Source organism: Scyliorhinus torazame, chromosome 16 (assembly GCF_047496885.1).
Source record: "Scyliorhinus torazame isolate Kashiwa2021f chromosome 16, sScyTor2.1, whole genome shotgun sequence".
NCBI lineage: Eukaryota > Metazoa > Chordata > Chondrichthyes > Carcharhiniformes > Scyliorhinidae > Scyliorhinus > Scyliorhinus torazame.
The window spans coordinates 106,643,019-106,667,909 of record NC_092722.1 but is presented as its reverse complement, the minus strand read 5'-3'; the positions used below and the strand labels follow the sequence as shown (position 1 = coordinate 106,667,909).

At 45.3% G+C, this 24,891-nt stretch overlaps 1 protein-coding gene across 2 annotated transcripts in view; it reads left to right on the top strand.

The window, feature by feature from the left end:
* The window catches only part of reep3b (receptor accessory protein 3b), a 118,810-nt gene extending 95,286 nt beyond the window's left edge, over positions 1–23,524 (top strand). For both annotated transcript variants that reach the window (XM_072478809.1, XM_072478810.1), the window contains 6 exons: positions 158–234; positions 5,812–5,932; positions 7,354–7,467; positions 9,576–9,723; positions 20,608–20,759; positions 22,472–23,524. In XM_072478809.1, coding sequence (XP_072334910.1) covers positions 158–234; positions 5,812–5,932; positions 7,354–7,467; positions 9,576–9,723; positions 20,608–20,759; positions 22,472–22,540 — 681 coding nt within the window. In that variant the 3' untranslated portion in view covers positions 22,541–23,524. The remainder of the gene's footprint in view (positions 1–157; positions 235–5,811; positions 5,933–7,353; positions 7,468–9,575; positions 9,724–20,607; positions 20,760–22,471) is intronic.
* The last annotated feature ends 1,367 nt before the right edge of the window (positions 23,525–24,891 follow it).

Sequence of the window (24,891 nt, the reverse complement as noted above, 5' to 3'; positions counted from 1 at the left end):
CAACGTCATGAAATGGTAGGTGTAAGCAGAGGCTGGGATTCATGAGGGTTTGTGTATCATTTTTGTTTACCTCTTGCAAAAGATCACTGTATTGCTTCTGTTAAATTAATTTGACGTTTTTGACTGTAAACATTATTCTTGTGCTTCCCTCTTTCAGGTTCGTTGGATGATGTACTGGATTGTTTTTGCCCTTTACACCGTACTTGAAACTTTTGCAGATCTCATGGTATCTTGGTAAGCATGTGAAATGGCAATGAAGCTGAGTTACTTTTGAAGTCATGCTGGTTCACATTAAAATTTAAAAGAAAAAGTGCAATGTTGGAAATTGGAAAGGAAAACTCTTTAGAAATGCAGAAGTAAAAAGTGGAAATGCTAGAAACACCCGACAGGTCAGGCAACATATGTGGAGAGACAAATGGTTACTGTTTCTGGTTGATGACCTTTCATCAGAACTGGGAAAAAATTGTACTAAAACAGGTTTTAATTAAGTACGGAAAAAGGTGAAGAGGGGAGGGAGGAAAGAACAAAAGGAAAGGTCTATGATGGGCTGGAAGGCAGCAGAGATTAAATGGCCAAAGGGAAGATGGTGAAAGACCAAAGGAATATATATTTTCTCCGTACAGCAACTGACTGATTTGCTATGTACCAGCAATTTGTCAGTTGATTGGCCTTTTCTGAAACTTCTGGCTGCTCCCTTCTTCTTGGTGCTGGCCTGATCATTCTGAACTTGAGATAGATAGATAACTGGTTGGCAGACAGGAAACAAAGGGTAGGAATAAATGGGTATTTTTGCAAGTGGCAGGCCGGTGACTATTGGGTGGTGCAGGAATCCCTGCTAGGAACCCAGCTGTTCACAACATATATTAATGATTTAGATGAGGGAACTGAATATAATAAGGATTCCTGACTCAATATGTCGATAGGCCGACTAGGGGGATGCCATATTGGATTTGGTGCTTGGCAACGAACCAGGCCAGGTGTCAGATGTCTTGGTGGGAGAGCATTTCGGTAACGGTGACCACAACTCCTTGACCTTTACCATCGTCATGGAGAGGGATAGGAACAGACAGACCATAGTCATGGAGAGGGATAGGAACAGACAGTATGGGAAGATATTTAATTGGTGGAGGGGAAATTATACTGCTATTCGGCAGGAGCAGGAGCTAAGGAGCATAAAGTGGGAACAGTTGTTCTCGGCGAAATGCACAACAGTAATGTGGGGGTTGATTAAGGAGCACTTGCTGTGAGTGCTAAATAGTTTTGTCGCACTGAGGTGAGGAAGGAATGGTAAGGTGAAGGAGCCTTGGAGGAGAAGACAAGTGGAACTTCTAGTCAAGAGGAAGAAGGAAGCTGACGTAAGGTTGAGTAAGCAAGGATCTGGCACGGCTCTAGAGGGTTACAAGATAGCCAGGAAGGGACTTAAAAATGGACATAAGAGAGCTAGAAGGGGGCATGAAAAAGCCCTGGTGGGAAGGATTAGGGAAAACCCCAAGGCATTCTACACTTGTGAGAAATAAGAGGATGATCAGAGTGAGAATAGGGCCAATCAGGGATAGTGCAGGGAACTTGTGCCTAGAGTCTGAGGAGATGGGGGAGGCCCTAAATGAATACTTTGCTTCAATATTCACTAGAGAGAGGTACCTTGTTGCTCATGAGAACAGTGTGGACCAGGTTAATGGACTCAAACAGGTTGATATTAAGAAGGAGGATGTGCTGGAAATTTTGAAACGCATCAGGATAGATAAGTCCCCTGGGCCTGATGGGATATACCCAAGGTTACTACGGGAAGCGAAGGAGGGGATTGCTGCGCCATTGGCCGATGATCTTGCATCCTCACTCTCCACTGGAGTAGTACCGGATGATTGGAGGGAGGCGAATGTTGTTCTCCTGTTCAAGAAAGGGAATAGGGAAATCCCTGGAAATTACAGACGAGTCAGTCTTAAGTCTGTGGTGAGCAAAATATTGGAGAGGATTCTGAGAGATAGAATTTATGATTATTTAGAAAAACATAGTTTGATTAAAGATAGTCAGCATGGCTTTGTGAGGGGCAGGTCATGCCTCACAAGCCTCATTGAATTCTTTGAGCATGTGATGAGACACATTGATGAAGGTAGGGCAGTGGATGTGGTGTCTATGGATTTCAGTAAGGCATTGATAAGGTTCCTCATGGTAGGTTCATTCAGAAAGTTAGGGGGCATGGGATACAGGGAAATTTGGCTGTCAGGATACAGAATTGGCTGGCCGAAAGAAGACAGCGAGTGGTAGTGAATGGAAAGTATTCCTCCTGGAAGTCGGTGACCAGTGGTGTCCTGCAGGGATCTCTTCTGGGACCTCTGCTCTTTGTGGTTTTTATAAATGGCCTGGATGAGGAAGTGGAAGGGTGGGTTAGTACGTTTGCCGATGACACGAAGGTTGGGGGAGTTGTAGATAGTGTTGAGGGTTGTCCTTTCCGGTTGCGGCGATGCGGAGCTAAGCCGCACTATTCGGCAGCTCCCGCGATTACGGACTTTCGGGCTCTCCAGAGGAGCCCCAACGGGAATTTTTTGAAGACGTTCCGTGTGGGAAGGTGAGAGTGAGGTCTCCCTTCACTGTATATGGAACGGACAAGAAGTGAAACGGCTGAAAAAGCAGCGTTGGAGCAGCGAGAGAAGCGAGGGAAGAAAACCAAGATGGCGGCGGCCGGAGATAAAGTGGAAGGCGGGCCGGAGCTGCAAGAGTTTATTAAGCGCTGTTTTGAGGAGCTGCGGAAAGAGATGCTGGCGCCTATGCTGTCGGCGATTGAAGGATTAGGCCCACGAGGTAAAGATCCAGGAGGTGCAGAAAAAAGTTAATGAGAACGAGGATGAGATCTTGGGCCTGGTGGTGAAGTTGGAGGCGCCCGAGGCGCTGCACAAAAGGTGGGCGGAAAGATTTGAAGACCTGGAGAACGGGTCGAGGAGAAAGAATCTTCGGATCCTGGGTCTCCCTGAAGGAGTGGAGGGGGCCGATGCTGGGGCATATGCGAGCACGATGCTCGAGTCGCTGATGGGTGCGGAGGCCCCTCCGAGGCCTCTGGAGGTGGATGGGGCACATCGGGTGCTGGCGAGGAGGCCCAAGACTAACGAGCCGCCAAGGGCGATTATGGTGAGGTTTCACCGTTTCACGGACAGAGAGAGGGTCTTGAAATGGGCCAAGAAAGAGCGGAGCAGCAGCTGGGAGAATGTTCGATGTTTGTTGTACACCGGGTGTTAATCACGTGCAGGAAATATTCCACGGGTTGGGTGATGGATGGGGATGGGAAAAGGGACCGGGTGAGAAGACTGCGAGACGGTGGGCGCCGGTGTTGGAGGGAGGGGAGGCTATGGAGGAAATGAGACAAGCAGGAGTCAGCTGACTTACGTGAGTGCTATGGGGGGAGCAAAAGAGCTAGACATGGGTCTAGCGGGGGGGGACACAGGGTTGCTACTGCACTGGCCGAGGGGGATTTGGGGACACGAGGTGGTCGGGGGGGGGGGGGGGGGGGGGGGGGGAAGACACAGGGTTGCTGCTGCACTGGCTGAGGGGGATTTGGGGACACGAGGTGGGCGGGCGGCGGGGGTGGGGGGTGGGGCGGGTGGAGACACAGGGTTGCTGCTGCACTGGCCGAGTGGGAATTGGGGACACGAGGTGGTTGGGGCGGGGGGTCCCCCGTCTGGGGGACTGGAGGGTGAGGGTGGCGCGGGCACGTGACTGGCCTAGAAAAGGGGATGGCTAGTCGGCGGGGGGGGGGGGGGGGGGGGGGGGGGGGGGGTGTAGTAGTCAGCAGGAGGTTTTCTTGCCCATGTTTAGTTTGAAGCCATGAGACTTTGAGATCCAGAGTCCATTTTGAGGACATCAGGCCAACTCCCTCACGACTGTATGCCCCTGTGCTGCCACCTCTGCTGGGTCTGTCCTACCGGTGAGACAGGGCATACCCAGGAATGGTGATAGTGATGTCTGGGACATTGTATGTAAGGTATGATTCTGTGAGTATGACTTATGTCAAGCTGTTGCTATCCTCTGGTAGCAGAAGCCACCTGTGTCCCTTCTTCCAGCTAACTCTTTCTTCATGTTCTGAATATATCTGGCTACTCTACACATTGCTGCAAACCAGTTTTTTTCTTTTTATAGTGTTGGTTAAAAACTAAAGCTGTTCATGCTTTCAGACTGTAGGATAGAATATAACAACATAAGAAATAGAAGGGATAGGCCATTTGACTCTGGGACCTTGCTTTGCATATCAGCAAGATCATGGCTGATCTCCCTCAACTCCACCATCCCACACTCTTCCCTACCCCTTAATTCCTTCAGTATCCAAAATTCTGTCTTGTATATGCGGCACAACTGAACATCCATTGTTCTCTGGGATAAAGAATTTATCAGATTCGCAACCCTTTGAGTGAGGAAATTGGGAAGATTGAAAATTGCTCCATGTCTTGGTCCTAATGGCTGAAAGACTCTGAGGTGGCGATCCTGTGTTCCAGATTCCCCAGTTGTGGAAATATTTTCTCAGAATCTACCTCTTTAAATGAGCTACAAATCATACAGGATTTTAAAAGGAAATCTGTGCGTAACTTTGGACTTTGAGCACAGCAACTTTAGGCCACTGCTTCCCAGAACAATGTGTCTTGTGGTCCAGCAAATACAATAGGACGGTAAATAGCATCTTAGCTTTTGTTACAAAGGGATTGCAGCATAAGAGAGTGAAAAAGTCTTACTACAATTACACAGACCATTGGTGAAGCCACACTAGTTTTGATCTCCTTACCCGTATTTCCCAGTCCATTCAAAATATCTTCTGCTTTTTATCTTTCCTACCAAAGTGGATCACTTCATCTCCTCGCTTACTTTCCCAAGTAAATTTGTACTTTCAACAAACATGGCTACAAACTCAGCCCCTTCATAGAAGTCATTAATATAGATTGTAAGTAGCGGAGGGCAAATGATGCCCCATGGAGGAGGACGATTGCCCAGCGTGATGGTCCTTCATATGATATCTGCAGAATATCATCTTGGGCACTATTGGCTCTGGTTTGAGCAGAAAATTGTTGCTCAATGAATAATGAGGACGTGGCAAGGTGATTTTATTTTTCCCCAAGTTCTGTTTGAATAAAACTTGCCTATAATTTGTACTTCCATTATTTAGCATGCTTCCCGTCTCTGGTGAGGTGGAAGTTATTGAGTTTGTGGTATAGAAAATAAGGATATGTGTGGTCAAACAGTAGGAAAGAGAGGATAACAAAAAAATATTTATGATGTGGAGATGCCGGCGTTAGACTGGGGTGAGCACAGTAAGAAGTCTTACCACACCAGGTTAAAGTCCAACAGGTCTGTTTCGGATCACTAACTTTCGGAGCACTGCTCCTTCCTCCTTCACCTGAGGAAGGATCAGTGCTCCAAAAGCTAGTGATTAGAAAAAATATTCTCACACATGTCAGTTGGTTTCAATTATTTACATACATACATCGTTGTTCTTTTTCTTACATTGTTTACAGTGGTGGTTACGATTTCCTGTTTTTCGTTCCCCATTATCTTGCCTTCTTGGGATGGGGCTTTTTGACAGAGGAAGTTGTATGAAACTGAAATTACAAAAATGCAGATTTAGTGACTTCTGGAAAGTTTATTTTGATTGTTTCCAGCTTGGAGATATTTCAGTAGGTCAAGCTGCAGCTGTGTTTTAGAGAACTGAACAAGCATGAAGTAGTTTGGAAATTAACCTGGATGACTGGTTTTTTCGGTGTGAAACTAAAAATCCAACTAACCTGGCTTCCGGGGATCCTTTATTTAATTTGACTTGTTGCTCTTGGTTTGCAGGTTTCCACTGTACTATGAACTTAAAGTTGCATTTGTTATCTGGTTGCTGTCTCCATACACTCGAGGAGCAAGTTTACTTTACAGAAAGTTTCTACATCCTCTTCTCTCCTCACGTGAGCGAGTAAGTATTTCTGCTAAGTCCAAGCATAGTGTCACTTCTTAAAATAACCTCCATTCTAACTAGATCATATTGGTGAAAGCATTTTAAATTGCTAGTTTTATCTGAACCCAATACTGGTTTCTAGGACATGACGCACAAAGTGTCATGCCACAATGCAGAAAGAAACATCAGTTGCAATTTTGTGAAGTAAAACATTTTGAAGCCTTATTTGTTATTGTATTGTGTTTCGTTACTACTTTGCAAATGAAATGTGCTCCTGCTAGCAACAATAATTTAACTGAAAGTTTACATTTAAGAATATTTGCAACATGGAAAATAACAGTGCAACTCAGGATGGAAAGCTAACATTAAATATTTTAAAGCTTGTAATCGATGGACATAAGTCATAATGCTATGCATGAGATGATTTGCTTGTTGTACGATGAGGGATGATTTGATTGAATGGCAGCAGCCTCTTTTGAGAGTGCACTGCTCGCTTTATTTCAAATGAGGATTGGCGCTGGGAAATGTTATAATTCCTACATTTGGGGATGTAAAGTGTTTTCAGGTTAGGTTTGCAATGACTGGCTACAGATTAAGCTACTTCTCAGCCCCAACCTTCGAGTATATCAGAATGCTGAAATGAAATGAAAATGAAATGAGACCTCTGAGTGATGTTGCTGATTAGTGACAAATTAAGTGGGAGGTGGACTGAGCTGGGCTAAATTCACAGAGGACCCTTTGTAATGAAAATAAAATAAATTTTCAGCGCATTTGTCCAGCTTTAATTCAGGCCCAGCTGAAAGGCCAGTGCCATACCCAGTCCGCATCCAATTCCCTTTCTGTGCACCCAGGTGTCAACCTTGGTTCAATGGTAATGCAATACCATCTTACTTGTAAGGTCAGGTTTCAAAGCCCCACTCGAGAGGAGCAAGTAATCCACTTAGTAGCACTGCACCAAAATCAGTGGTGTGTGTTTCAAATTAGATGTTAAATTTGGGTACCGTTTTCCTCCCCAGATGGGCATAAAAGGTCACATGGCAGAAAGCGGAAGAGTTTTCAACTTGTATCTCTTAAACAACATCATGAATTTAAAATCTGGTAATTTATATCTTTGCTCCTTGTTGGACCTCCCTTTGTGAAAATGGCTACCACATTTCCTATTTTCCACAAGTGACCATACTTCAAACATACTTGAGCTGGAGTGTCTTGGGTTGTCTGTGATTGTGTAAATACAAATTTTGTCTGAACATTTCAATAACATTTGAGCTCTTCTTTTGATACTGGAGACGATATTTGTTTCTCATGAAACAATGTAGATAACCTTTTCTGAGCAATACAAACTTTTTCTGCGTAAAAGGCTGGGTGATTTGATTTGAAAACCAGGTTTTTCATGACTAAATATTGTGGTTTTCATGCATGGTAAATTATTTGTGTTACAGGATATTGATGAATATATTAGTCAAGCCAAAGATCGAAGCTATGACACTATGGTGAAGTTTGGAAAGCAAGGTCTAAACTTAGCTGCAACTGCTGCTGTGTCTGCAGCAGTGAAGGCAAGTGATGATGCGTCTTTGTGGCAGTCCTAGATAATTGAAAATGACGGAAGTGGAAAATCTCTATTAAATCCTTGTAGAAATCCTTGTTTTAATACCTGACCATAAACATTATTGTCGGCCCTTTGATCCTGCCCTTGTCAGGCTGAATGTATCCTGTGTACTTGCAAAGTTTATTTTTCCAAAGCTTCAATTTAAAGAGATATGTGTGCAACTCTGGCACAAGAATGAGGAAGCTGATGTACTGTTGTATATTACATATTATAATAGAAAGGAAGAGAAAACAGGAGGAGATGTTTCTCATGTTTGTGTAAAGATCATCCTCCTCCCTCAGACTTCATCCTCCTCCCTCCGATCTCATCCCCAGACATTTTAGATCTATATATTTAATAGAGGATTGTCTTACGGTATGTCTTTATTAAACCTCAATGGCATTTAATAGTCCAAAGCTTGATGCATATATTAAAAACATGGTTTATTGCCACAGTACTTTAATTCTGCATCAACAGTTTTATTGAATTTTTAATATTGCCTAGCTTGTCATTTCCCTTCTGTCTTTTATTCTAACTATGATATTGCTTTCTCTTGCCTGTACTCGCAAACTGTCCTGCAGGATTGTTGCTCAGCTTTCTACTGTTGTACTGGCCCATTCAAGTTGAGGTAATGAGACTATTGGCATAGATAGTTTGACATGGATAATTGCTTCTGTACTTACTCTTTTTAAGATATGGGTGAATGGCACTAATTACCCTTTTAGCCTTAAAATTGGATGTTTGTTACCACTGGGAATATTCTAATAAATGGTATTGTACTGCTGGCTTTTAAAGTTACTAACAGCATGTTATTCTCATTAGTAACCTTGCAACTCCAATTTTCAGTACCCTTTTAATATCTCTGCACAGCTTTTGTTCGAAAGTGTATGTTTTGGGTTTCAAGCAGAATTCCGCAACTTTGTGGTAAACTGTAGTTTGAAAATTATAATGTGCATGGGGACTTTTGAAATTTGTTTTAATAATCATTGAGGCAGCCAATTAGGGAATGAAAATTGAATAAATCATCATACAAGTTGAATTTTCAGTTGGTAAGGTGAACTCCGAACTTGTCAGCACATTAAAATTTTGACTATAAAACCCAACTCCCCATCAGTCAACGTTGATCTTAGAGCTTGCTGTTTCATCCTCAGTCATTTTGCGATGGTCTTGGCCTACAAGTTTTTACATATAGCACAGTTTGTAGTTTCCCACTCAAACATTTAAGACTATTTTAAAACTCTTTGGTATGCTCCCCCTGGAGAATACAGTTCTGTTCAGTTGCTTCTATGTCATCAAAAGGTTGTGTCAGTAAACGTCAGCTTGTAACGATACCTGGCGTTTGTTTTTTGCCTGCAAGTGTTGCTTTTCTTGGTTTCTGAAAGGAAAGGACGTTAATACCGCATGCAAGTTGTTTCCTATCTGCCGTATTTTATGTATTTATCTTTCCATAATTTAATAACAGCCAATAGCACCTAGTTTGAATTATGTCCAGATTTTTATGTCAACACAAATGCTTTCTTGTGTCGTCTGTGTTGCAACTATGTGCTGTATTCCACGACTGTGTTGTATGTATTGTCAGAAGCCTAAATATAATTTGCTGAGTTGAGGCTAGTATTTTTCCTCTTCGTAAATCTCTTGTTAAGATGCACTTCCATGGCAGTGGCAGTTTTCCCCTCGTCAAAGTGAACGTGCTTCATGAGCGAGGCTGAATATTGATGCAGTTGCTCACACCAGCTTTTTTGATTCCAGTCCCAATCTGCATCTGAGCACGCTGTTCACTGGATGGCAGTTGGAGCCTGGCTGAACATTCTTTTATCTCATTCAGTCTGCCCATGTTAGCCCCATTGTAGTGCCCCAACTGACATTGACTTGTTCTAGATCTGTGATTAAATCTGGTACTTTGTAGCCTCTGATTTTGTGCCACACTTTAGTGTTTGTATCTATTCTATTGAGGTTAAAGCAAAACTTTGTTTTTTTTAAATCGAATATGACAGCTGTTGAATCAAGTTTTCAAAATGAATGCATTTGATGAAAAATGAAGGGTTCATGATCTGTCATTTTTGTTGCGCTATGTAGAGTCAAGGTGCAATTACCGAGAGGCTGAGAAGTTTAAGTATGCATGATTTAACAGCAATACAAGGTGATGAGCCAGTAGGACATCGCTCCATAACTAGTGCTGCAGATACTAGAAAGAAGGTGAAACGTCTGCCGAAGGAGATATCTAGTAAGTAGTTAAAAGCACCACACAACCACCCAGAACTAAATTTTGAAAAGCAATGAGATATGTAATGCAGCCTTGTAACTTCCAGTAAAACGAACAAAAGTGAAACCGGATTGCGTAAGTAAAAATTCTGCATCATTTTTTGGGGGAAGGTGGTGGTGATGGTGGTGCCGGGGGGGGGGGGGGGGGGGGACTGTGATTCAGCGAGGGCCTCCACACCTCACCATTTGCATGGTTCAGTAGGTTTGATTGCCATTTTAATCTGTGAAATCTGGGTTTTGAATTTGAACCAGATTATGATTGAAGTGTGGATGTCAATACAATAGCCTGGAGACTCGAGCTTCGTGGTTATGTTTCAGGGCTAGTAATCCAGTGGCCAGACGATGGGAGTTCAAATGTCACCATGGCAATTGGAATCCAATTTATTTAGGTAGATGTGGGATAGAAGGCTGGATTACGCAACTTGTGACCATGTAATGATGGGATTGCAATCAAGCCCATCTGATTCACTAATTCTTTTCAGGGAAGGAACTCTGTATCTGGTTTGCCCTATATGTGACTTCATATCCACAGCAATGTGGTTAACTCTTAACTGCCCACTGAAATAAATGATTGAACCACTTAGTTATTTGGAAAGTAACTAACAACCACCTTTTCAGGGCATTTGGGATTGGGAAACAAATGCTGACCGTGCCAGTATCTCGTTTGGACAGTAAAATTCACTTAACTGTCAGCTAATTGACATTGAATTGTTTCCTGCTTCTGGAGATCACAATTCCCTAAAATGGGATTTAATACTTCTTAGCAGTTGAGCATGCTCCTGAGGGTTTGGCTGGGCATGCATGAGTTTTAGCTTGATCCTGATTTCAATGTTTGATGTTGAGGCTTTAGAAGGCAGAGGCACTTGCTTTCCCAGCCTTGACTTCTGGGAAGTTTGGCAGCCTGCCAAACCTGAATTGAAACATGGTGATTCGGCAAACATGTATATTTATCTTCAGCTGAGTGATTTGCTTCAGCACTCTTTGACACGAATGATAGTGGAAACCTGGAACTCTCTATCCCTCCCAATTCCCATCCTGCACCCCATTCCCACTCCTGGAAAGGCTAAGCACCTCTGGGTACCTCACTGGGAGCTTTGAATTCAAATTGTATGTTTAGCAATCTAAAATATTCTAATCGGCTGCCTACCTTTTTGTGAACCAGGAACACTTTTAGTACATAGTGACAAAGTATCATTCTGTACTGTGATAATAGATGCACACACTATGAAAGTGGTCAAATGCATGATGGAATGGTTTATATTTAAAGAACATCTGTATTATATTTCAAATATAGAACCTTTTTGCCTTTTCATAATGGTGCCTGTGTATCCTGATAATCAGCTGCTTTCTGACTGCTATGTAGTACAACTGTGGCATTTATACAAAGTGATTTCACTGCCACCAAAGCTCTAGTATTAGTTTCACACCTAAAATCAAAATTGGAGGGTCTGATGACTTAGCAAAAACCAGGATAAAAAGGAACGTTATTTCCCAGAGGAGTTCAGTTCTTGGCACCAGGTTTATGTTGTATAATATTGACGCAGAGCCCAATCTGCACTCACTGAACTTGTAAATACATCCTGAATAATTAATTGCAGGTGAAACTTCCACGATTTCTCAGATCAAGTGGAGTACAGTTGTTATCCTAAGACTGTAGCAATTAAAACAAATCATTGTTTGTTCTACTTAATCGTTGAAGTTGGGTACTTTGTTCCAACTTTAACTCTTATCTCTCTATCTCCAGTTTAGTTGGCATTTAATGCATGAGTAAAAGCTTGAAAGGTTCCATGATTATGTATTTATTCCTTTTGACTACTTCAGCTCGTGCCCTCTGATTCTGTCAGCATGCTCGAAATATCCCTTCACATCCACCTGTTCTTCATCTTTTAGTTGAAAAATGAGAACCATGTCTGTCTCAACCTGTTTTTTCCTCTTGAGAGAATATTTTTGATGATCAGGGTGTATACTTGCCATTGAAATATCCTTGCACAAACGTGGCTAGATGTATAGACTGAAGAACGAATCGTGTAGATGGTGACTATCACTGGCAATAAATAGTCCCTAAAAAGTAATAATCTTTAATAGTGTCACAAGTAGGCTTACATGAACACTACAATGACGTTACTGTGAAAAGCCCCTAGTCACCACACTCCGGTGCCTGTTTGGGGACACGGAGGGAGAATTCAGAATATCCAAATTACCTAACAGCACGTCTTTCGGGACTTGTGGGAGGAAACCTGAGCACCCGGAGGAAACCCACTCAGACACTGGGAGAACATGCTGACTCCGCACAGACAGTGACCCAAGTGGGAATCAAACCAGGGTCCCTGGTGCTGTAAAGCAACAGTGCTAACCATTGTTCTATTCTGCCACCCATAGTATAGCGATGTCTTAAATATATATATATTGTGGTGGTTACCATTTTGAATGTTGGGATGAAAAGCAGTGATTCTTTGCCAGATAGGATCTGCTTCAAGGTTAGCTTTGTGCTCGTGTCATCTTGCTGAACCTGAGAAGTGTGATGGTAGAATCGTGTGTGGGTTTTGTGAATGCTTTCAAAATGAGGTGTTTGAATTTATTCATAAGCAGGAATCTCGAGGAATGTAGTCTTTCAAAAGCAATAAAAAATTTTGATGGATCAGTTAGAAAGAAGATTGTGGGACTTCCGGTTGCGGCGATGCCCAGCTAAGCCGCACGTTTCGGCGGCTACAGTTCAAACGGACCTTCGGGCTCTTTTAAGAGCCCCAGCGGGGAATTTTTTCAAGACTAAACCCGGTGTGGGGCGAGATAACAGGGAGTCCCCCCCCCCCAACGAAAGAGAAAAATATCGGCGGCGGCTACATCGCGAAGAATCCTCGAGGATAGGGACAGGAGGAAAAAAGTAGCAAGATGGCGGCGGAGAAAGCCCAGGCGACATGGGGGCCCGACCAAGACTAATTTTTAAGACGGTGTGTGGAGCTACTTAAGAAGGAGGTGCTGACCCCGATGCTACAGGCAATTGAGGGGCTTAAGGAGGCACAAAAGACCCAGGAGACGGAGCTCCGCGTGGTGGAGCAGAAGGTGACGGATAACGAAGACAAGATCCTGCGCCTGGCGGTCAAAACGCAGACGCACGAGGCGCTCCACAAAAAGTGCATTGAAAGGATTGAAGCCCTAGAAAAGAGAGCACGGAGAAAGAACCTTCGGATCCTGGGTCTCCCCGAGAGAGTGGAAGGAGCGGACTGCGGGGCTTACGTGAGCACGATGCTAAGCTCGCTGATGGGAGCTGAGGCCCCCTCGGGCCCCTTGGAAGTGGAAGGGGCTCATCGGGTCCCTGCGAGGAGACCAAAGGCGGGAGAACCACCTAGGGCGACAATCGTGCAATTTCATCGCTTCAATGATAGAGAAGTGGTTCTGAGATGGGCCAAAAAGGTACGGAGTAGTAGATGGGAGAATGCAGTGGTACGGGTGTACCAGGATTGGAGTGCGGAGGTGGCGAGAAGGAGGGCGAGTTTTAATCGAGCCAAGGAGGTGCTACACAGGAAGAAGGTGAAGTTTGGGATGTTGCAGCCGGCGCGACTATGGGTCACGTACCAGGAGAGACATCACTACTTCGAAACGGCGGAAGAAGCATGGACCTTTATTAAAAACGAGAAACTAGATCGGAACTGAGGGACTGATGTTAGAGGGGAAATGACACTGTCGATGTATATAGGGATGTAAATTGGGAAGGGGGGGTCACTAAGAAATGTGGGCGCCGGTGGGGGGAAAGAAGAGACATTGGCGGGGGATGGGGAATGGGAGTGGGGCGGTAGAGGGAGCTGCGCCACAAGGGGCGGGACAACTATAGAGAATACGGGGCTTACTGTCCTTGTTCCCGCGCCAGAAAGGTGATGGCGGGAAGGTAGATGGGAGTTCCCCACACGGGGGGGGGGGGGGGGGGGGTCAAGGAGTGAGCGGGAGAAGCCGGGGTCAGTTGCAGTCAGCTGACTTTCGGAAGTAATATGGGGGGGGAGCAATCACGCTAGATGGGGACCTAGCGAGGAGGGGGGTGGGGAGGGGGGCAAGATGACTGGGTTGCTGCTGCAGAAATCAAAGAGGAACAGGTTAAAGAAAGGGTGGTCGGGGCTGGAATGCGCCACCTGGGGAACGGGTGGGAGCACGGAACCGGGACGTGGGACTGGCCTAGAGAGGGTGATGGCTAGCCGACACGGGAAGGGGGCAGGTAGCCCCCCAGTGCGGCTGATCACGTGGAACGTGAGAGGCCTAAATGGACCGATTAAAAGGGCCCGAGTGTTCGCGCACTTGAAAGGATTGAGGGCAGACGTGGCTATGCTTCAGGAGACGCACCTGAAGGTGGCGGACCAAGTTAGGTTAAGGAAAGGATGGGTGGGACAGGTGTTCCACTCAGGGCTGGATGCAAAGAATAGAGGGGTGGCCATATTGGTGGGGAAACGGGTATCATTCGAAGCTAGGAGCATTGTAGCAGATAGCGGAGGCAGATATGTGATGGTGAGTGGCAGACTGGAGGGAACGGAGGTAGTGTTGGTTATCGTTTATGCCCCGAATTGGGATGATGCGGGATTCATGAAGCGGATGCTGGGACGTATCCCGGACCTGGAGGTAGGAAACCTGATAATGGGGGGAGACTTCAACACCGTGTTGGACCCAGCGTTAGATAGATCTAGATCTAGGACCGGAAGAAGGCCGGCAGCGGCCAAGGTGCTTAAGGGGTTTATGGACCAAATGGGGGGAGTGGATCCATGGCGATTTGTTAGGCCAAAGGCCAAGGAGTTCTCCTTCTTCTCCCATGGCTTAGATAGGGTGGATGTAGGGAAGTTGTTTCCATTAGCAGGGGAGACAAGGACCCGGGGGCACAGCCTTAGAATAAAAGGGAGTCACTTTAGAACAGAGATGAGGAGAAATCTCTTCAGCCAGAGAGTGGTGGGTCTGTGGAATTCATTGCCACAGAGGGCGGTGGAGGCCAGGACGTTGAGTGTCTTTAAGACAGAAGTTGATATATTCTTGATTTCTCGAGGAATTAAGGGCTACGGAGAGAGAGCGGGTAAATGGAGTTGAAATCAGCCATGATTGAATGGTGGAGTGGACTCGATGGGCCGAATGGCCTTACTTCCGCTCCTATGTCTTATAGTCTTATGGTCTTATGTTCACAAGGTGTATTCCCGGATAGATTTCTTTGTTTTGGGAAGGTCGCTGATCTCGAGGGTGGAAGAAACTGAGTATTCCGCCATAGCTGTCTCAGATCATGCCCCACATTGGATGGACCTGGAACTAGGAGAGGAGAGGGAGCAGCGTGCACTCTGGCGATTAGATGTGGGATTGTTGGCGGATGAGGGAGTCGGTGGAAGGGTGCGGGGATGTATCGAGAGATACCTGGAGGCCAATGACGACGGGGAGGTCCGAGTGGGAGTAGTATGGGAAGCACTAAAGGCGGTGGTCAGAGGAGAGCTGATCTCCATCAGGGCCCACAAAGGGAAAATAGAGGCCAAGGAAAGGGCAAGATTACTGGGGGAGATTTTGAGGGTGGATAAAGAATACGCGGAGGCCCCGGAGGAAGGACTATACAGGGAGAGACGACTACTCCAGACGGAGTTCGACCTTCTGACCACTAGGAGGGCGGAGGCGCAGTGGAGGAAGGCACAGGGGATGAGATATGAATATGGGGAAAAGGCTAGTCGCCTGTTGGCCCATCAGCTGCGAAAGAGGACAGCGGCGAGGGAGATAGGGGGAATTAAAAATGAAAAGGGAGCTACGGTGCGGAGAGCAGTGAAGATAAATGAGGTTTTAAGACCTTTTACGAAAGACTTTATAGGTCCCAACCCCCGGAGGGAAAAGAGGAGATGCGGCAGTTTTTGGACCAATTAAGGTTCCCGAGTGTGGAGGAGCAGGAGGTGGAAGGCCTGGGGGCACCAATTGGGGTGGACGAGGTTACCAAGGGGCTGGGGAATATGTAGGCAGGGAAGGCCCCGGGACCAGATGGGTTCCCGGTGGAATTTTATAGAAAATATGTGGACTTGCTGGCCCCACTGTTGGTAAGGACTTTTAATGAGGCCAGAGAAGGGGGGACTCTACCCCCGGCAATGTCGGAGGCGACGATATCGCTAATTTTGAAGCGGGATAAAGATCCGCTGCAGTGCGGGTCCTCTCGGCCTATCTCACTGCTAAATGTGGACGCCAAATTGCTAGCAAAGGTGTTCCGGGGATGGTGCACGAAGACCAGACCGGATTCGTAAAGGGGAGACAACTAAATGTCAACGTGCGACGGCTAATAGGGGTGATAATGATGCCCCCAGTAGAGGGGGAGGCAGAGATAGTGGCGGCAATGGATGCAGAGAAGGCATTTGATAGGGTGGAGTGGGAGTATCTATGGGAGGTGCTGAGGAGGTTCGGGTTCGGGGACGGGTTTGTTAGCTGGGTCAAACTCCTCTATGGGGCCCCAACGGCAAGTGTGGTCACGGGTCGGCAAAGATCGGAGTATTTTCGACTATACAGGGGAACAAGACAGGGATGCCCGCTATCTCCATTACTGTTCGCGTTGGCAATTGAACCACTGGCCATGGCGCTGAGAGACTCCAGAAAATGGAGAGGGGTGATTAGAGGGGGAGAGGAACCCCGAGTGTCACTCTACGCGGATGACCTACTGCTATATGTAGCGGACCCGGTGGGGGGGGGGGAATGACCGAGGTCATGCAGATATTGAGGGAGTTCGGAGATTTCTCGGGATATAGGCTTAACATGGGAAAGAGTGAACTTTTTGTGATACACCCTGGGGACCAGAGTAGAGGGATAGATGGCCTACCATTAAGGAGGGTGGAAAGAAACTTCCGATACCTGGGGATTCAGATAGCCAGGAGCTGGGGAACCTTACACAGACTCAATCTGACACGACTGGTGGAACAAATGGAAGAGGACTTCAAGAGGTGGGACATGCAGCCGCTGTCACTGGCGGGCAGAGTGCAGGCAATTAAGGTGATGGTCCTCCCGAGGTTCCTATTTGTGTTCCAATGTCTCCCTATACTGATCACTAAGGCCTTTTTATAAAAAAAAAAAAAAAAATAGACAGGAGCATCACGAGCTTCGTGTGGGCAGGGAAGGTTCCGAGGGTAAGGAGGGGGTTCTTACAACGTAGTAGAGACAGGGGGGGACTGGCGCTGCCGAATTTGGGCGACTACTACTGGGCCGCCAATGTGGCGATGATTCGTAAATGGATGATAGAGGGAGAGGGAGCGGCGTGGAAAAGACTAGAGATGAAGTCTTGTAAAGGGACGAATCTAGAAGTGCTGGTGACGGCGCCACTACTGCTCTCACCAAAAAAATTTACCACAAACCCAGTGGTGGCGGCAACATTAAGTATCTGGGGGCAATGGAGGCGACAGAGGTGTGCTGGGAGCCTTGGTGGGGTCCCCAATTAGGAACAACCATAGGTTTGCCCCAGGGAGGCTGGATGGAGGATTCCAGAGCTGGCACCAGTTGAGAATTAGGAGAGTGAGAGACTTATTTATAGACGGGACGTTTGCGAGCTTGGGAGCGCTGGAGGAAAAGTATAAGCTGCCCCGGGGAAATTTCTTTAGGTATATGCAGGTGAGGGCGTTCACAAGACAACAGGTGAGGGAATTTCCGTTGCTCCCGACACACAGGATCCACGATAGAGTGCTTTCGGGGGTGTGGATCGGGGAGGGCAAGGTGTCAGAGATATACCGGGAGATGAGAGAAGAGGGGGAGGAGCTGGTGGGCGAACTGAAAGGAAAATGGGAAGAAGAGCTCGGGGAGGAGATTGAGGAGGGTGTGTGGGCCGATGCCCTAAGCAGGGTAAATTCCTCTTCCTCGTGTGCCAGGCTTAGCCTGATCCAATTCAAGGTGCTGCATAGAGCACACCTAACGGGAGCAAGGTTGAGCAGGTTCTTCGGAGTGGAGGACAAGTGTGGGAGGTGCGGCGGAAGCCCAGCAAACCACACGCATATGTTTTGGTTGTGCCCGGCACTGGAGGGGTATTGGAGGGGAGTGACTGGAGTGATCTCGAAGGTGGTGAAGGTCCGGGTCAAACCAGGCTGGGGGTTAGCTTTATTTGGAGTTGCGGATGAGCCGGGAGTGCAGGAGGCGAAAGAGGCCGATGTCGTGGCCTTTGCGTCCCTAGTAGCCCGGCGTAGGATTTTACCCATGTGGAAGGAAGCGAAACCCCCCGGACTGGAGGCCTGGATAAACGATATGGCGGGGTTCATAAAACTGGAGCAGATTAAGTTTGCGCTGAGAGGATCGGCTCAAGGGTTCACCAGACGGTGGCAACCGTTCCTTGACTACCTAGCGGAACGTTAGAGGGAAGATAGATGACCAGCAGCAGCAACCCAGGGGGGAGGGTGGGGGGGGGGGGGGGGGTTTAAGATGTTTGGGATCTGGGGGGGGCGGGGGGGGGGGGGGGGGGGAGTTTCATTTTATGTTATTTGGTTAGTTTACCATGTTAGTTAGTTACTCATTGTTAGATTGTAGTTATTATGTTACTTGTACTTTTAATTTTTCTTTTGTTTGATGTGTAAGGGGAAAAAAATTGTGATTGAAAAACTTTAATAAAATATATTTTTTTTTAAAAAAGAAAGAAGATTGTGGTGTGGGTGAAATATAACTCTGGAATATTAAGATTAGGGTAAAGCACAGCCAGAGGGAGAGATTTGTACACAAAGTTGACTGTCTTGGTATCAGTGTGCTGGGGGATGCAGGATCTTTCACTAATTCGAGGGATGATAAGTGATTGGGACTGTGTATGGTAGGAAAGTCTGAAGCATCGTGTTTGTCTGATTTTTCTCTGCCCTGACTCCATCCCTTTCCCTCACTGCTAACTCAGTTGAATTCAACAGTGTGTGAGATGACCCAGCTATTACTGAATTAAGCTTCAAATTACTCATGCAACAAAAACAGAAAATACTTGACAGTCTCAACAGGTCTGACAGCATCTGTGGAGAGAGAAGGGAACTAACGTTTCGAGTCATCCAGATTAGCTTCTCTCCTCAGATGCTGTCAGATCCTTCTCTCCTCGCTGATGCTGTCAGACCTGCTGAGATTGTCCAGTATTTTCTGTTTTTGTTTTTTTTAGATTCCAGCATCCCCAGTAAGTTGCTTTAACCTTCAAATTTCTTATCTTATGCATGAACAAGATCTCTTTGTTCATCTCCATCATCGTCATTTACCTCGGTCTTTGCATTTGAAAACCTTACCCACACTTGATTTTCTCCAATGCTCTCCTTGCTGGCCACTCGATCTCCACCCTGCACAAATTTTATAATTTTTCAGAAGCTTCATGACCCACATCCTGCCCGACTCATCATTGTATACCTGCCCCTCCTGAGTTTAGAATTTGTTTGCTTGCTTTCCTTTCCAAACTAAAAACCTGCCCTAAACCTCTGACCAGTTCCGCTCAGTTTAAATACGACTGTTCTAATCCACCATTGATAGCTAACTGTGGAATATAAAATTGTTTCCCCAATGTAAAGCTTTCAGAAAGCTCATTGAAACAGTGTTGTATTTTAGCAGGATGTATTTTGATACTCAGCAGTTCTATCGGCACTCGTGGAGAGAACAGATTCTCCTCCTTGCTGCCGCCCCAGTGTGTAGCAAATCGTGGTGATTCATTCATCCTTGCATTTTACTTCAAGAAACCAGACATTATAGGAAATCGTTCTAAAGATAACTGATCTTAACTCCAAATGTATTTGTACAATGTGCAGGCTAATTGCAGTATTTGAATTATGATTAATTATCTCAAGCGTATAGAATAGCAGAATGTAGACTATCCTGCTGTTGTCAGTTCAGATGTTAGCTTGTTTCACCAGTTAAACTAGTCTCTTAACTTGCTGATACAGGTAGAAGAAATGCAAATGAGAACACTTAATTCCAAAAGTTCCCAAAGGGTTCTTTAGCACCTGAAAAACTGTACTGACTGTCTACTTTCACACACACGATTCATCAGAGCAACAGTTTCTGGTAGCACAGTGGTTAGCACTGTTGCTTGACAGCGCCAGGGACCCGGGTTTGATTCCTGGCTTGGTCACTGTCTGTGCGGAGTTTGCACGTTCTCCCAGTGTCTGCATGGGTTTCCTCCGGGTGCTCCGGTTTCCTCCCACAAGTCCCAGAAGACATGCTTGTGAGGTGAATTGGACATTCTGAATTCTCCCTCTGTGTACCCCAACAGGCAGGTACCGGAGTGTGGGGACTCAGGAATTTTCACAGTAACTTCATTGCAGTGTTAATGTCAGCCTATTTGTGACACTAATAATTATTATTGTTCATCACACCCCAGAAAATTTAAGCAACCATCTAATTTTGATTTTTCATATGACTCTTATTTCAAATAGAATTTTTTTTTAAATACTTAAATTTTGCATGATCTATGAGAGCCTTTAAGGGTATGGTGCTCACGTCACTAAGGAGCAGGTTTTAATTTCCTACTGGATGTTGACTGGGCCGGCATGTAATTGACATTTGATTACAATATGGGAAATGTACAGATGTGTGTGTGTGGTCTATTTTGTTGTGTTATGGGAAATTCTGAAATTTCCAAGCATGCTTTTCCAACACTCACATATACATTGTAGTTCTAGTTTATAACTTTATGGGCACTCGTTTTGGGGACTCTACATTGAGGTGTTTGGTGCCCCATGGTGGACATTTGGAAAAATGCTGTGTACATTTTTCTATATCCGTACATGCCTGTTGATGTAATTTAACTGTGAAAATGTGGGAACGAATTTCAATGCCTGCTTTGTGCAATGACAGGAACTTGATTTTCATATTCCTAAACTTTTACAAGAGCAATTATGGATGTGGTCCACGTGTTTACTGCCATTTCACCCCTCAGGCAGGCATTTTGATTTTGATGATGAAATGGATGACCAGGAACACTCCGAGGTAGAGCACGATGGTGCTCATTCGGATGATGAGATCGCCACGCAAAAATACCTCCGACGATCGCAAAGCCTTAAAGTGAAACAAAGAGGCCATCGTAGAGAGGTAAATTCTGTTGGCTCTGTAACTTTAAATCTTGCACTTCTAATCTGCTATTTTCATGCTTTGGTTTCTTCCAATGTGTTAAATATGTATTAAGGGGAGGGCAGCATGGTGGCGCAGTGGATAGCACTGCTGCCTCACGACACTGAGGTCCCAGGTTTGATCCCGGCTCTGGGTCACTGTCTGTGTGGAGTTTGTACATTCTCCCCGCAGGTTTTGCACCCACAACCAAAAAGATGTGCAGGTTAGGTGAATTGGCCATGCTAAATTGCCCCTTAATTGGAAAAAATGAATTGGGCACTCTAAATTTATTTTTTAAAATATATTGAGGGAATTTTTAATTTGTGTATTTCCAAATAGAGTTGGTTTAAATTTTGGCTGCAGTGTTCTTGGATCCTTTTGTGTTAAGTATAAATTTTAAAACCCAGGTGATTTTTTGGTACAACATCAAATTATGGAATTGCTTGTTAGAGCAGAAAAGGTCAAGCAAGCAACTTCAATCGAGTGGTTTTGATCGGGAAGCTGTTTAAAATGGTTTAAGAGTCAGTGATCAGAGGGCACAGATTTAAAATCCTGTTAATATTGAATCTGTTTCCACCCTTTAAGGCAATGCATTCCAATTCACCATAACTCGCTGTGTAAAACAAACTAAAACATCTGACTTCTGGGGCGGGATTCTCCGATATCGGCGCGATGTCTGCCGACCGGCGCCAAAAATGGCGCGGATCAGTCCGGCATCGCGCCGCCCCAAAGGTGCGGACGTCTCCGCATCTTGAGGGGCCGAGCCCTCACCTTGAGGGGCTAGGCCCGCGCCGGACTGATTTCCGCACCAGCGGCCGCTCACGGCATCCCCGCACATGCGCAGTGGAGGGGGTCTCTTCCGCCTCCGCCATGGTGGAGGACCCCGGAGCCTGCCCGCGCCGTCGTGCCCGCCGTCCCAAAGGTGGTTCAATCCACGCCGGCTGGCGTGGGTTGACAGCGGCGGTACTTCGGCCCATCGCGGACCGGAGAATCGCCGGGGGATTCCCGCCGACCGACGCAACGCGATTCCTGCCCCCGCCGAATCTCCGGTGGCGGAAAATTCGCGACACGGCGGGGGCGGGATTCACGCCGGCTCCCGGTGGTTCTCCGACCCGGTGGGGGGGGGTCGGAGAATCACGCCCCTGGTTCTTGACTAATTATCTTCAGCAATCTGTATCCCCTGGTTTCCAAGTATGCCTGTGTAAACATTTTCGCTCTCCATTTACCCAATCAAACACCTCATAATTTCCATCACCCCCGTTAATAATTTCAACTTCTCTACTGTCTCTCTGTGGCTCAAGTCCTTCATTCAGTAAAATATTTTTAATTAAGGGCAATTTAGTGTGGTAAATCCACCTACCCTGCACATCTTTGGGTTGTGGGGTGAGACCCACGCAGACGTGGGAGAATGTGGAAACTCCACGCGGACTGTGACCCGGGGCCTGGATCGAACCCGGGTCCTCGGTACCTTAAGGCAGCAGTGCTAACCACTGTGCCACCATGCTGCCCACCATTCAGTATCCTTATCTGCACCTTCTGAAGGAATGGTTTGTTTATGAGTGGGGAAGTCAAGAATGAGCTATTAATAATTGGAAAAAACTATTTACTTGACATCTATTAGAATGAATTGTCAGGTGAGGGTTTTTGTACGTTGTTTGAAAGTACATGTATTAAACAAGTTTTGTTTTGCACAGGCTCGGTATGGATCACTGAAACTGAGAACAAAGAAGAGACCCCAATGTAGCTACATCACCACTGGATAAAGTGAAGCATTTTGTTAAATGTTTCAACTGACTGTGACTTGACCGAAATGCAGTTTGATTTTAGTTTAAAAACTTCAATTTTCAAAAAAAAACTGCAAATTGGTGGTTCCTACATATGACTCTTTTGTCTTCCACGGAGTTGGCCCAATAAATTAGGACTTTTTTTTTGTAGGAGTGTCCTGAGATTGGACTTGAAAGTAAGTGATGGGTAGTTACAGGTTAACAAGAAAAGTAATCATTATTTACAAATTAACTTTTCACCTAAAGTATAAAGCTTAACAAAGAAACAGTGCAAAGGACAATTGGACAACCAATTTGATTGATTATTTTAAGGAGAAAACGTGAAATACTTGAATCCAGTAAATACATCCAGTTTTCAGAAATACTGGAGTAGCTGATGGAAAGCTTGAATTTGAGTTCTGTTTAAAACAACAAAGACGACAAATAATCGAAATGCACTTTTGTTCTAGCAAGTGCACACCTGACTCAACCATACTCAGTAACAATTTGCTAACTTTCTGGGTTAATATTTGGAATGTTCATTCTGTGATATGTGCATGTATATTTCAGATGGCATGCTTCAAAGGTGTATATTTGAAACCAAAATGCAGAATACTTAGCATTTTTAAATGCAAATATATCAAACGTGCATGTATTTATAATTTTTTTGTAAAGGTTAATGGTGCTTTCACTTTAAATTGGTTGGTATATGCTGTAAATCCTTCACTAAATATTGGATATACTGATGTAATCTCAGTAGCACGTACTTGGGGAAACTGTATGATGTTGAATGTTAAGTGTTCTTTGGGATTCTGACATTCAGATAAATGTTGGCACTGCAGTATATGACTATTTATTTACCAGGTCCTCAACTAACTAAACTTGTTGGCTTTGTTTTGATATGTAGACTGCAGCTGAGCTGCAAAACATGTACTGGTTAGTGCAAGACTTGAAGCTTTTATTGTAATAAATCTACTTCTGATAGTTAAAGCTTTGTCTCAAGTCTGTTAAAGTTCGTGATGCTTGTTGAGGGATAAGTATTGGTCAGAATACTGGGGATAATTCCCCTTCTCTTAGAAATATTACCATTGGCAGCAGGTAGTCGAGGGCCTCAATTTAATGTCACATGTGAAAGTGAGTGCAGTACTCTCTCAGAACTATATCTAACCAAAACTGGGTTCACTCTACAGCAGTATTGTGCAAGCATTGACCACATTCATTTAGTTTTTCCTGACCATGTTTTTTTAAAAATAGAGTTATTATTACAGAGTTAGTATTACAAATAGAGTTTACTGCTCGCACATTTTGCCCTTGCCCCAATTAGTAATTCTTTCGGTTATTCCCTGGAACCGCCTGGTTTAACATTTTACAGTAATTTCTGTGCTCGCATTGACACTTTCCCATTGTATTTTGTATGCTGCTTCCATTGCTAAACTTGCCACTACAAAATGGAGGGACTCTACAGAATGCTGCAATGCAGGTGGATCTGGGTATCCTTGTGTATGAATCACAAAACATGCAGGTACACAGCAAACAATTAGGAAGGCAAAGGGAATATTGGTCTTTATTGCAAGGGTGATGGAGCATAAAAGTCAGTCCTGCTAGCAATTGTAAAGAGCTTTGGTGAGATCACACCTAGAGTACTGTGTGCAGTTTTGCTGACATAATGTGAGGAGGAACATCCTTGCATTGGAAGCAGTTGAGAGAAGGTACATTTTGTGGAATCCTGGGGTTTGTCTCATGAGGTGAGAGTGAATAGGTTCAGCCTGTACTCATTGAAGTTTAAAAGAGTGAGATATGATCTTTCTGAAACATAGGTTTATCAGGGGCTTGGAAGGATAAATACTGAAAGGATGTTTCCCACTGTGGGGAGTCCAGAAATAGGGGGCACTGTTTAAAAATAAGGGGTCTCCCATGTAAGAGAGATGAGAAATTTCTTCTCTGGGGGTTACTTGTCTTTGGAATTCTCTTCTACATGGAGCAGTGGAGGTTGGGGCATGGATACATTTAAGGCCGAGTTAGACCAGGTTGATTGATGAGGGACTTGAGGGTTATATAGAAACTCGGAGCAAGAGTAAGCTGTTTGGCCCATTGAGCCTGCTCTGCTATTCAGTATGATCATCACTGATCATCTCCCCAACACACATTTCTGCTCTCTCCCCATACCCCTTGATGCCTTTAGTGTCTAGAAATCTATTTATTTCCTCCTTAAATACATACAGTGACTTGGCCTCCACAACCTTCTGTGGTGGAGAGTTCCACAGGTTCCCCACCCTCTGAGTGAAGGAATGTTGCCTAATCTCAGCCGTAACTAGCTTATTCCGTAAACTGGGACACGTTGTTCTCAGACC